This window comes from Citrus clementina, unplaced genomic scaffold (genome assembly GCF_000493195.1).
Source record: "Citrus clementina cultivar Clemenules unplaced genomic scaffold, Citrus_clementina_v1.0 scaffold_5, whole genome shotgun sequence".
NCBI lineage: Eukaryota > Viridiplantae > Streptophyta > Magnoliopsida > Sapindales > Rutaceae > Citrus > Citrus x clementina.
In genome coordinates this window covers 36742482-36755996 of record NW_006262201.1, presented here as the reverse complement: position 1 = coordinate 36755996, position 13515 = coordinate 36742482, and the positions used below count along the sequence as shown (strand labels likewise).

Sequence of the window (13515 nt, the reverse complement as noted above, 5' to 3'; positions counted from 1 at the left end):
GAGAAGGAATCCCTGGAAAATGGCAATCTTCGACGTGAGACTTCCTTGTTGCAGAAAGAGTTAGAAACTGTTAAAACTGATTTTGATGAGTTGGCTTCTGTGAACAAAAACTTGCAGAGGACCATCAACAATTTGCAAAACAAGATGCACGACATGTTGTCATCTTATGGAGAAAGTTTTAGTGAATTGTGTCTCCATAATAAGTCTGCTGATCAGAATTTGGAGTCCAAGGACTTAACCAGTGTTATAATGCGGTTAGAAGTGCTCCAGCGCAATGCATGTCAGAAGATTCGACAACTCATGCAAGAGAAGAAAGCTCTAATAGATGAAAAAGATAGGGCTCAAATGTCTTTTAGCAAATCAGAATCAGATATTGTGCTGGTGAAGCAGAAGTTTGAACATGATTTAAGAAATATGATTGATAAACAAAGTGTCTCTAATGCTCTGTTGCAAAAGCTTCAGCTAAGATTTGAGGCTGTTGCAGACAAACTCAAGGTTAGTTCAGAAGTTGAAGAGAACAATGCACAACGGCACACAGACCTATTTTCTGATCTTGATTATCTGGAAGTTGAGCTGCAGCAACTTAGTTCTAAGAACAGAGACCTTGCTCAAGAAATCTTGGCATTACAGGTTGTAACCGAGGAATTTGATCGAAGCAAGCAGACAATATCAGAACTTATTGAGGAAAACCGGGCTTTGATGGTGGCTTTACAGGATAAATCTGAGGAATCTGTTAAGCTTGCATTGGAGGTCGACTCATTTAAACAAAGTTTTCAATCTCTTCATGATGAACTGCTTGTTGAGAGAAGCTTGAGAGATGACTTAAAGAGTGCGGTCTCTGATATTACTTCCCAATTAAGTGCTAAGCACTCCCAGCTGCTAGATTTTGACCAGCAGAAGTCTGAACTGATCCAGAAAACAGCAGTACTGACAAAGGAAAACCAAGATTTAATGGTATCTTTACAGAACAAATCTGAAGAAGCCGCTAAGCTTGCAGTGGAACTCGACTCAGTCAGGAATAGTTTGCAATCTGTACATGATGAGCTGCATGGTGAGAGAAGCTTGAGTGATGAATTAAAGAGTAGAGCCATAGATATTAGTTCACAACTAAATGAGAAGCAGCAACAGTTGATAGATTTTGACCAGCAGAACTCTGAAATGATCCAGAAAATAGCAGAACTTACTTCAGAAAACCAGGCTTTGATGGTTTCTTTACAGGAATATGCTGAGGAATCTTCTAGGCTTGCATCAGAGGGCAACACATCAAAAGAGACTTTGCAATCTCTACGTGATGAGCTACAGAGCGAGAGAAGCTTGAGAGATGAATTAAAGAATGTAGTTACAGATCTTACTTCCCAACTGAATGAGAAGCACTGTCAGTTGCTTGATTTGGACCAGCAGAAGTCTGAACTGGTCCAGCTTAAGCTACTTGTTTTGGATCTAGAGTCGGAGAAATTAAGAGCCAGCGAGGAATCTTCTTCTGTTACTAGCCTGCAATCTGAGTTGTCTGAAATGCATGAACTATTACTAGCTGCGGATGTTAGACTCATTTTCACAAGAACTCAGTACGAGGCATGGGTTGAGGAGCTTGTACAGCAAGTTTACTCCACAGATAGACTCCTTACTGAGCTCCACACAAAGAATGTTGATGTAGAGACTGTACTTAATAGTTGTCTTGCTCGTGAAGCACAGTGCAATGAAGAAAATGCCAGATTATTGACAAGTCTTGACACCCTAAGATCCGAGTTAGATTCTGCTATTGCTGAGAACAGAGTACTATTTCATGAAAATAACAGTTTAATAGCTCAGTCTGAAGAATACAAAAGTAGAGCTGAAACTATGGCAGATAATTATGGTGAACATAAAAGTCAGCTTGCTCTTGAAGTTGAAAGGATGAAGCAATTGTTGGTGGGTTCTGAAGAAGAGATTGATGATCTGATGATGTCCAGGGAAGAACTGGAAATCAAAGTTGTGGTACTCAAAGCTAAATTGGCTGAACAGCACGCTCAAGTAATCTCGTCAGAAGGATATATTGATGAACAGAAGATGCTGCAGAATCAGTGCAATGAGCTTAGGCGGAAGCTCTCAGAGCAGATCTTGAAGACAGAAGAGTTCAGAAACTTGTCCATCCATTTGAAGGAGCTTAAAGACAAGGCTGATGCTGAATGCTTGAAGCTTCATGAAAAAAGAGAGTCTGAGGGGCTGCCAACTGGTATGCAAGAGTCCTTGAGGATTGCTTTCATTAAAGAACAATGTGAAACAAAGGTGCAGGAACTAAAACATCATCTGTCTATCTCAAAAAAGCATAGTGAGGAAATGCTCTGGAAACTGCAAGATGCCATTGATGAAATTGAGAATAGAAAGAAATCCGAAGCTGCTCACTTGAAGAAAAATGAAGAGCTGGGAGTAAAGATCTTGGAATTGGAGGCTGAGTTACAATCTTTGATTTCTGACAAGCGTGAGAAAACAAAGGCTTATGACTTGGCGAAGGCTGAACTGGAATGTTCGTTGATGAGCCTCGAATGCTGCAAAGAGGAAAAGGAAAAGCTTGAAGTTTCTTTGCATGAGTGCAATGAGGAAAAGTCTAGACTTTATTCTGATCTTTCTCTGATGAAAAAATTGCTTTACAGTTCCACATTTCCCTGTCGGAAAGAAGGAAATGATGGTTTGCACAAAGAGAGCTGCATTTCCAATGAGCTGACTGGCCGAAATGTTCAGAAAACTACAAATGCAGACACAAAAAGCCATGGAAGAATGAGTGCAGACGATACCGGTAATGGTCCAACAGGGGATGTGGACGAGTATTTGGAACACGAGAATATGACTAATGGTATAGATGCCCAAAACGTATGCTTGGGTCTTAGTGATGAAGGTAGCTACTCATGTACACTCATGAAGGAGCATCCTGAGCAGGTAATCTGTAACTTCTTTGTTTGAAATATCCTTTCACATCTTTATAGTTTGTGGACATTGGAACTAACTTTCTCTGTAGCATATGTATTTTTCTTCCTCATCAACTGATGGTATGAAATATTGAATAACTGTTGCTATTGTTAGAATATATATTGGCTTGTTAACCCCCAATTTACTGAACAAGTTAAGATTGGTTGCACTTGTTCCCTCTTTTAGTTCATTTTTATTAATTGTGAACAAATTCCTTTCAGAGAGTGCACTTCTCCTTCCCCTCAAGTAGAATACACAATATTGGTGGGAAGAAGAAATTTTCAGTGATAAAGCACATATTAAATGTTATTGATATTTTTCCACTTGTATAAATGACTCTATGTTTTGTATATTCTGGCCAGTGATTTATCTCTCTTCCATTATAGAAAGTTCTGTAATAATAATTTGAAAATCTCTCATATATATTTCATGGGAGAATATTTTTTGTGTCTCTTTGCCAAGGAGATTATAGTGAGTATTTTGTTGCTCTCTCGCAACTGATAGGATAGGCTGTCCATCAGCTGCTTGCTCTTTCTAAAGTTTTGAAGAAAAGTGAGTAAAGACTGTTAGAAGCTGCATGTTATATTTTACAATTTTAAACATGGAACAAAGCAGCATAGATTGCTGGTGAAAGGCAATCCCTCAATCGTAATTTCCTTTGAAATGAGCCCATAAGATTTTAGAAAAGATTTTCTTCGATCTTCTGTCATTCATCACCTGTATACTCACCCTATTTTACCTGAACATTAGACTCTTAACAATTATTTTCTTAAATATTTATCAGGATGTTCTTCAATCCAGTTGTTTAAATGGAAGTTCAAGTCTTGCACTCGTAAATCAGGAGAATACAAAAAGCAATGACACAAAAGATCTAGCTATTATCAATGATCAGTTCAGAGTTCAAAGCTTAAAGTCAAGCATGGATCTTTTGAATGAGGAGGTACGTGTATGGTGCAATGTGAGGGAAGTGTGAAGTTTATATGGATTAGTCTTATAATTGCATTCGTCGGGCATGAGTAGGTGTATCACACGACATGTCTTTTCATCACCTTACAGCTTGAGGTTTCATTTTTTTTTCCTTTTTTCAGGGGAAATGATCGATTGAAATTTAGTTCTTTGTTTTTTGAATTCATTCTTGCAGTTGGAGAGGATGAAAAATGAGAATTCACTCTCACGGGGTGATCACAATTTTGACCCCAAATTTTCAAGTTTGCAGAGAGAGCTAATGGAATTAGACAAGGTAAATTGCATCTTTTAACTCTAAAATTTTGCTTATGTGCTTCAGCTAGATTCTTATTCTTCTGGTTGCTCTTGCTCAGGTAAATGAAGAACTGGGAAACATATACCCTCTCTTCAATGAACGTCCAGGTAGTGGAAATGCAATAGAAAGGGTACTGGCTTTGGAAATTGAGCTTGCTGAAGCATTGCAAGCAAAGAAGAAATCAAGCATGCATTTTCAGAGGTGTGTAATTGCTAAGATTTGTTTCTCAAGACCCTTCCTTTTTCCTTTATAAATTAGTTCTGTGTATAATGTGAATGGAGGAATATGTTTTAACTGTTGCATGACATTCTCCTCGTGTGGTTCAGCTCATTTTTGAAACAACACAATGACGAGGAAGCTATTTTCCAAAGCTTTAGAGATATCAACGAGCTAATTAAAGACATGTTGGAAATAAAGGGGAGGTATGCAACCGTCGAGACTGAACTAAGAGATATGCATGACCGTTACTCTCAGTTAAGTCTCCAATTTGCAGAAGTTGAGGGAGAGAGACAGAAACTCATGATGACACTCAAGAATGTCCGGGCATCCAAGAGAGGGATTCCACTGTTTCTCTCCTCGTCAGCATCCCTTGGAGACTCCAAGAGCCCAGTAACAAATTCACAGTAGTTCTCGTTTGCTTTTTCCTGAAAATCATACCTGAGATCAGATGTTGACATCCCACACTCTGCCTCGCCACCCACATTGTTAATTTATGATACGGTGATCAAAGATCATGGGTCAAATTTTTCAAGCTTGGTTGAGATGTCCACATCTAAGCCAGCTGTATTTTGTGTAAATAAAAATATGTTTGCCTGTATTTGTCACGATTAATTAGAATCAGAAGATGTAGCCTTGTAACATTTCAAACCTTTTTGCAGTCTCCGCGGTGTAATATGTTCCGCTGTATAGTTAATCAAATTTTCGAATGGCAAATTATTTTTCATTAATTTCATTGAAAGAAGCAACTAAACATAGTTGTCTCTGCCTTCCTCTTCTTGCCTTTCTTCAAGCAGTCTCCTTTTTCCATTTTTCTAGTATGTAGAATTACATGACATTCTTAATATATTCAAGCACAGTCTCTTTTTTCCATTTTCCCTTTATATTTAGTATGTGGAATTAACTGAAATTCTTAACACACTGATGCAACATGGGCAACTCGGTATCGAGCTTTGCACATCTTTTACCACCATTTGAATGAAGCCTACTCCCAATTTCTGAGACAGAGATATGGCACTTGCAGTTTAAGACTGCAACTCAGTCATTCCTCAATGATACAAAAGACTGTGCAAACAGTTGCAGTATGCATGTGAATCATGATTCTTCTATAAAACAATCATTTTTAACAAGCACACAAATGCTATCAAACTGGACATTTTTTTAAAAATCCTTTTCTATCTATAATTCAATTTTCTGATGGCTTGAGAAAATCCTCTTTGAACATTCAACAGCACTAGTTCCTTTCTTTTTCCTTTCCCTTCTTTCACAAGCAATTAAGTATTTCAACCGAGCAGACCACGAGATTAAGCCAGGATAACATCTCGGCAAGAACCTTCAAGCTTCTTGTTTCTGAAGTCTCTTGAAATGAAGAATTCCTCAACTACAACATTTAAGAACTGCATCTTGGTGACAATCTAAATGAATATAGAAGAACTCCAACACCAACCGGAAAGCTTGAACAATCATGTCACTTGCAGCTACAAGATTGAGCACAAACACCTGGACTTGGAAGAATCACTCAGCAGTTTTTCTGAAAAAGATGCATCAGATGTTAGTTCTTAAACTAATCTGCAATTTATTTCATTGCTTACATTATTCTTTCATATCCATGAACTACCATAAACAATTGTCAATAAGAGGAAATGAATCACATTGTTGATCCACCCAAGTTTCTCCATGCTTGAGATTTTTTTCATATGAGAAAGAAAATAGTTACCTGAAGCATCCAATTCATAGGGAAGTGTAGCAGTATACAGACCAAAATAAGAAGCAATAAGAACAAGAGTTGCATGGCCAAATGAGAAAGAGGACTAGATAGCAAGACGGCAAACGAAAATTTTATAAAATTCAAAAACCTGCTTTTGTTGGATGAGGGACTATGACATCTTTCTTACAGAAACAGCAGCTAATACTCAATTAATTGTTACAAGTTTTGCCACATCATAAGGAAGATGCTAGTGTCCGAACAAGCATACAATGCTATGGTTTGGCAGTAACATTCTGGCGATGAAAGATGGTCTAAAGTTCATCTAAAAGCAAAATCTATAGAACCGTTTGTTCACAAGATCGAGAAAGATAGATGCCTACAGAGGTACAAACACACAATTGAAATTAAGATACATTTATATGAAGTTTTAGATCAGATGGTTATGAGTATTACCGCCTTTTTTGTCAGGTAAAGAAGGACGCAGAACAACATGCATAGTGATGGCAGTTCCTGGAAGTTCAACAACTGGGAGTCTAGACTCTGCAATTGTCATGTTGTCCTCTAGTATCTTTCCAGCGTGAATGAGTTGCACATTGTTTACCGTCTTGGGACCATTTTCTTTTTCTGCCAAACAGATATGGAAATTCATGAAGAATTTGAGTCAATTCCACTTACCAACAGAGAGACAGACTTTGGGGTCAACAAGCAAAATATGCAGAAGAAAGGTATCAACACATAAGAATTAATAGGAATGAAAATAAATACATTATTTGTAAATCGTTGACAAGATTACACGTTTAAGCCATCCATACAGAATAGTATATCCATATGTAAACAGATTAAGCAAATATCCCATATAACACGTCTAATCAAGAAAACAAAGTCACTACAAGAAACACCAACTTATGTTGTTAAAAGACAATGAATCAAGATTGGAAAAAAAAAAAAAAAACACATACAATTCAAGATTGAACTAAGTAATTAAATTGAGTTGAAAAGATTTATATGTACAACCTTTTGGCCATCGTGAGATTATTTTCTCTTTCAAAGATGCAACAGTGGTCGTTGGACTAAACTTGCTTGGACCTATGTCTGCGCCGTCAGCAAGCCTGAACTTCAGCTCTATCAAATCTTCTCCAGCCATTGATGATTCAATCCCTTATCAGAACCCCACCTCAACTTCTCATAACAGACAGTAAATTCTTCAGAGAATCAAGATTCACTTTCATCAATGAAAAACAGTACTAAACTAGAAAATATCAAGAACCCAGATCAGATTTCATTAATATTTACCAGGAAAAAAGAAAAAGAAGTGTATTAACCGTTGATTGAAGACGATAACAGAGCATGAAAGAGACGCTATGCTCATTCAAGAATCAGCTAAGCTGGACGCTTCGACAAGAACTATAGGATTTGATTATTAACAGAAATAATGACGAGACAGATTGTTTGATTGTTGAATTGCTTGATGTAGAAATAAAGAAATAAACTAACCTATTTACAACTTTTCAACTTTACTTAGATTTTTAACATGAATCTGAGTCTGACAGAAAAATCTTAACGTATAGAAAGCGACATTTTTACTTAATTACACAAAAAATATATATATATTTATTCCCACTTGTGTCACGGGCCATACCACCACGGCACAACCAGATTTCTCTAATTCTTCCAGTCCAGTGTGTATAAATAAATATATATAAATGAAAATTTTATTTTAGTAATAATATTTGTTGTACTGTAAATTTCATATGAAATATCTAAACAAAGACTTTCGGTAGCTAACCTAACGGCTCACGTAAATTAAAAAAAAAACAAAGAAGGGAGCTGGCGGTGACGGAGAAGAGTGGAAATTACTATTATTTATTAATGACATAGTGATTTGATTAATTTTTAATTTCTAAATTTTAATAGCAAGTTGCAGTTAGTGACACAATCGCCTTCACTTTCCAATAAATGATCGATAGTCCCAGCTGCTGTTGGCTTTCACAAAAAATAAATTATTTTTGTTGCCCATTTTCTAAATATTCGTTGGATATTTGCACAGATCCAATACAAAAACAAAGGTTCCCATTGCATTGATCAAATTGTTATCTTGCAACAAAATTTTTCCAAGACAATATTTCTTTGATTGGGACTATTAGCGTAAATATCTCTTAATACTTCTTTTCTTTATTAACTTCATTAAAATATTTTAAAAAATTATAAAATTCTTTTAACACCTCTATCAATGACAAAAATACCCTTAGTCAAAATTAATTAGTGTAAATCATTTTTTTTAAAGTTTTTTTTATTTACATTACAGCCACCGATAGTAAATTTCTCACTCGAAAATTAGAGAAAAAAATAATATTTTTTAATTTTTGCAAGAATTTTTTTTAAAGAAAAAAATTATTTAACCTCAGTGAGAATTTTAGAAGGATTTTAAGAACTATTTGGAAGAGTACCAATGGTCCCACTGTATTTCTTATTTCCTAAATTTCTGTTGGCGATTAGAACCTTAATTTAGAAATTATTCTTGACAAAAACTAATCAGAGGACCCAGCACAGTAAGTGGCCAAAAGTGGGCATAAACTTTTTGCGTACAATTATTTTACATGACATTGATGCCCACCCAAAAAAAACAAAACATAATATATATAGTGTGCGTTTGTTCTTTCTTTCAATTAATATCAAAATACTCTTTGCCAATAGTAAATTGTTGATGGTTACGCGTGTTGCATAATATCTTGTGTGCAGTATTGAACTGCAATTCCCCACCTCCACTGCTAAATTTTTTCCAATCAAATGATACTCCAGAACGGCTGCTTTCAACACCAAGTCTCCATCACCTCCATTCCCATCATTATTGATTTTTCTTTATCACTTTGCAAAGCTATTGATAAAATCCCATGAAGCAACCCGCATCACAACTCACAAAACATGTATACACAGTTCACAAACCATCACCCTTCTACAAAGAAACAGCTCCATAGAGTCATATTACAGTTGACATTTCATATAATTTGGTGGAATTGCTCAGATGGTATGGTATGTTGCCTTGGGGCTTTGCCATTGTTAGCACCAATTCACGGGCCCGCCACTTAGGGAAGGGAGAGCTCGGTGGCAGCTGGATTCTGGAGAATATGGGCATAGGTGCTTATTCATGATGTTTCATTACCACTAATGACAGAATCTAAACTACATCTAGGCTCTAGCTAGGTCACTTTGAACTGATTTGACATCATAAATTTGCTTCATGAGATATATGCAATGCTTTTTTATATCCCTACTCTTAGCCTCCATAACCCATAACGTGACTGGGGTCAATTGTGAAACCTCTAACGCAACCATTAGAGAACTTGCGTCCAAAGGACCATGCAATATTTAGTAATGGTCTTATTATGTATTTTCTTCTGAAAATTATTTTTGATTCTACAACAATGAAAAACTTATGTAAATCAGGGAAGCAATGATAGTATGATAATATAACAAGTGTATATTTGCTCTGCAGACGCTTGAAAGGTCAAATATATCTGTGTACAACTTAGTTCGGTATCATGCACAGTATCTCATTGATTTCTTGGTAAATATTTCATGTAACTGTTCAAACCAAGGAAATGAACTTAGCCGAAATCTCAAAGTGCATGTACAAACTCCAGTCTCACGAAGCATCAAAGTATTATTCCTCATCAATAATCAGGCATTTTGGCAGTTTCACAAAACAGAGATGCATGAATATAGAGAATAAACACTTTTTCAGGTTGTAGCTTATTGAGATGGAGAATGTTGTTTGCATGCAACTTCTATCTTCATCCTATGTTTTTCTTTTGATGAGAAACTGGAACTTGTATTGTAAATTAAGATTCAATACAGTGAAGTGGAAAGCAATCCACTGTGAAACCAGAAGAGGGAAAACAAAGATTTACCATAATATGTAAGTATACCCATTCACCTCCTTTACAAGGCTAGAAGCATAATATAAAAGGGAATGCCTTTGATATTACAGTAATGGAATATGAGTTGGCAAAGAACCCGACAAGTCTAAAGGAAACATCTAATTCCTTTTATTTAGTTTCCACTTTTGGCAAAGCACATTACATTTATAAATTATGCTGATATTTTATTCTACATTACACTGATATACAGACTAGACAAACTTCTGACTATGAAGTCAAGGTTATGCCTTTATTTGAATTTAGGTGAAATCAATGCAAATATATTCACCTTCTCATGCAATTTGCAATCATGCAGACAGCTTCCTCATCATGAAACGACTGAATGTATAAAAGAAGTATATTATTCAACCCTTAATTGATGTACCAATTCTAACTGGAGACGTTTTCAGCAGTCTTTCCCCATAGAGCTCACTGTATAAATCCCAAAACAACCATATCACAGTCCGGCACTCCCCCATATTGCATGACACACTCCTATACGTCAAGAACTTGACAACTGACAAGTTCAGCAGACCCAAAATTCCTAGTTGCAATGGCCTTCCAAACAACTGTGTCAGATTCTGCCAGTGAATCAGAATGCTCATGAAGCGAGTCAGCTGAAAGAGAAACTGAGCTTGACGATGTAGAGCCCAAATGATCACGTGGATCAGCCCGCAAAATTGAAATATTACGACTGGCATCTTTTGTGAGGACATGAAGCTTACCATGAAAAGCAGAAAGTAAATATGGAGACTCAGAATCTGCAAAATCACGGATAGGGACTTTTCCTATAACAACTTTCCAAGTATCCTCTTTTTGATCATATACTTTAATTTTAGCACTATTCAAAGAACTAGAAGGATCAAATGCATATAATTCACCATCTAATACAACACTCAATTTTGTACCCGCCTGCCGTGCAGGCCAACCTTCTCCCATGCCAATTGGCATTTCTACCCATGAATTTGTATCAGGATCATAAATCTCTCCCCCAACATCAACAAAAAAGGGCCATGAGTATAAACTTTGAGGCACACATAATCTTCCCATGTACGAGGTCATCCCTGTGGCAATAGGTTTTAGCATGTCAGCAAAGAAAGCATTAGGTAGCCCTTGAGCTCTTGAGAATGGCATGCTTGGAACTTCAGACCATGTATCAGTGGTTGGATCAAAAACCTCTGCAGATTGCAGAGGGGTCAATCCCCCATGGGCACGACTAACCCCTCCAACCACATATAGCTTGTCATTTAAAATGCCCGTCTTACAATAGGCCCTACCGACAGACATGGAAGTTGCTTCATTCCATGTATTTGCAATCGGATCATATCGCCGCACACATCTCATGGCCGAAGTTCTGGAGAATCCACCCAGCACATAGAGGCATCCATCAACAGCACCAATGGCACAACCACAAAATGGCATTTGAGGCAATGTATCGTTCCACCCAAGCCAACCCCTAACAACTTCAGCAATTTTAATGCCCGAACCCACCATGTTCCACAGCCCAGATGAACTCTTCCTAGATTCTTCTTCATCCACAACATTTGGGAGTGGAGGCAGCCGTTGCCATCTCTTTGACAAAGGGTCCAAAGCATGCCACAAAAGCCTGTCATCACTAACCTTAGTCAAGATATACAGCCATTCTTCTGTTGTCCCCAGTTCTTTTCTCACTTCAAACAATTCAGGGCTCGTAACTGTTGCCTTCCATTTTCGTGACACCGCCCTCAAGTTTAAATAGAAAATTCTAGGAACCCTAGCAAGAATTTGGATCGACAACTCATCTGGAAGACTGGGGATCAGTCGTAGCCCATCCTCATAATTGCTTGGTGAGAGTTTTTGCTTTTTGCAACTCTCATTTTGTGAGGTGTCAATGTAATCTCTTTTCCTACACCTAGGACCAGCCAAGCTGAGAACAGCTCCCATTAACAGGCTCGTAGATTATGCAATATCAGGGACGCCTGAATTACCCCAAACTTTGGTTTGGATAGAAACTCAATTGAAACGTTGCAAAACTAGCCCCACTATATTTGAGTTCATCTGCAATATATAACCAGAATAACTGTCCAAAGCACATTGCAAGAAGATGATTCCAAATATTCGAAAATTCTAGCACTAGACAACAATACATCTACCATTACATCTTTAAAATTGAGAGATAGAGAGCAAGAGGGAACCAAAAATAAAATAAAATAAGATTCACTTTCGTTGACAAAATTTTATTTTGGGGGGTTCAGAGTTCATAAACTACACATAAAAATATGATAACTACAATAAACCCCATCATATAAATTCAATAAAAATTTCAGAATCTAAATTGCAGTTTAATTTATGGATGGTATAACAATATTCTAAAGCAAAACCTTCAATCCTCGAACCCCAATTAAAATGACCAAGATCACACTGTCAGCTTTGTTAAGCTGTGCTAATTCAACACACAACTCTTTCAAACATCAACCTGAATTTGTGTATTGATATCTTTACCCAGAATTTCCTTGTTAATCAAATCGAACAAATGCTTATCAATTTCAACTCAACAAACACTTAACAACTAATCGAAGAATCTTCCTTTTCTACCAAACTCCTAATAATTCAAACCTTATATATATAAAAGGGCAAAAAAAAAAAAAAAAAACTTTAACTAAAACCCATCAAATTTGAAGCAGAAAAGGAATTTGCATGCATGCATTGTTAAGATCTTTGAATTGAAAAAGGAATTTGGAAAGATAATCACCTGGGCTGGTTACGAGCTGAAGATGATATTAAAAAAAAAAAAAAAATGATTTAGAATCCAAATTGGCAGGTAACATAATATCACTGTGTGCGTATTTAGAAATTTTCACTCGCATAGACTTATTAATTGTCAAGCTCGTAGACTGCTTGACCCGTTAACGTAATCCGCCCAATCCAGTTGTCTGATAATCTTATAAAGTTAAAAATTAATAGGATAGCGACGCGTGGACGGATGGATTTATTTTTAGTAGACTAGCAAATCCTTTTCGGTAACAACGTGCACCTTTGGGTGCCTTTTCTGCGATTCTTTAATTTGGTATCCTCAATTGTTCTGAATCTGAATTTATCGGTTACTTTGCTTGTGCCCACTGCCCAGAATGTCAATTTTGATTCCACATTGTAACTCAATGGGCCCTTCGGCCTAAACTGTTTGGCCCAATTTTGACTTCTACTTTTTTGGTCATCATCGAGGTACGAGGAGTCTTTAAATGATCTAATCATGTCTAATTTAGAATTCCTTTTTAATAGTATATTAGAGAGTGGAGCTATTAGCACTCCATTATCTTAATAAAGTCCCTCTTTCATTGAAGTTATATTTAATGGCCAACGAAAATTTAATTAAACCAATCAATACCATTTTTTCCTATCTCTTTTAATTTCACACAGACCTATTATATATTCCTTTTTTTTTACGAACCGATTCATCATCCATTTTTCTCTTGCTCCCCCCCCCCCCCCCC

General features: G+C 36.7%; 3 protein-coding genes across 6 annotated transcripts in view; 1 reads left to right on the top strand and 2 right to left on the bottom strand.

Moving 5' to 3' along the window:
• LOC18042157 (early endosome antigen 1) overlaps nt 1-5228 on the top strand; it is a 10131-nt gene extending 4903 nt beyond the window's left edge. Inside the window, exons 9-13 of the mRNA XM_006433994.2 lie at nt 3-2913; nt 3728-3883; nt 4085-4183; nt 4263-4405; nt 4531-5228. Coding sequence (XP_006434057.2) covers nt 3-2913; nt 3728-3883; nt 4085-4183; nt 4263-4405; nt 4531-4831 — 3610 coding nt within the window. The 3' untranslated portion in view covers nt 4832-5228. The remainder of the gene's footprint in view (nt 1-2; nt 2914-3727; nt 3884-4084; nt 4184-4262; nt 4406-4530) is intronic.
• A 116-nt stretch (nt 5229-5344) lies between these two features.
• On the bottom strand, nt 5345-7672 carry LOC18041618 (membrane-anchored ubiquitin-fold protein 6). 4 transcript variants are annotated; one of them, XM_006433990.2, is made up of 4 exons: nt 7422-7672; nt 7143-7307; nt 6582-6752; nt 5345-5951 (listed from the first exon to the last, which is right to left on the bottom strand). In XM_006433990.2, the coding sequence occupies exons 2-4, from the start codon at nt 7270-7272 to the stop codon at nt 5899-5901; spliced, it is 354 nt and encodes a 117-aa protein (XP_006434053.1). In that variant the 5' UTR covers nt 7273-7307; nt 7422-7672; the 3' UTR covers nt 5345-5898. The 4 variants fall into 4 exon arrangements, with proteins under 4 accessions (XP_006434053.1, XP_024038909.1, XP_024038908.1 ...); XM_024183141.1 differs by having other exon boundaries at nt 7451-7672; XM_024183140.1 differs by having other exon boundaries at nt 5346-5951; nt 7143-7330.
• A 2478-nt stretch (nt 7673-10150) lies between these two features.
• Nucleotides 10151-12977, bottom strand: LOC18041617 (F-box/kelch-repeat protein At1g22040). Its single transcript, XM_006433988.2, has 2 exons — nt 12777-12977; nt 10151-12082 (listed from the first exon to the last, which is right to left on the bottom strand). The coding sequence occupies exon 2, from the start codon at nt 11966-11968 to the stop codon at nt 10541-10543; it is 1428 nt and encodes a 475-aa protein (XP_006434051.1). The 5' UTR covers nt 11969-12082; nt 12777-12977; the 3' UTR covers nt 10151-10540.
• Between the last annotated feature and the right edge of the window lie 538 nt (nt 12978-13515).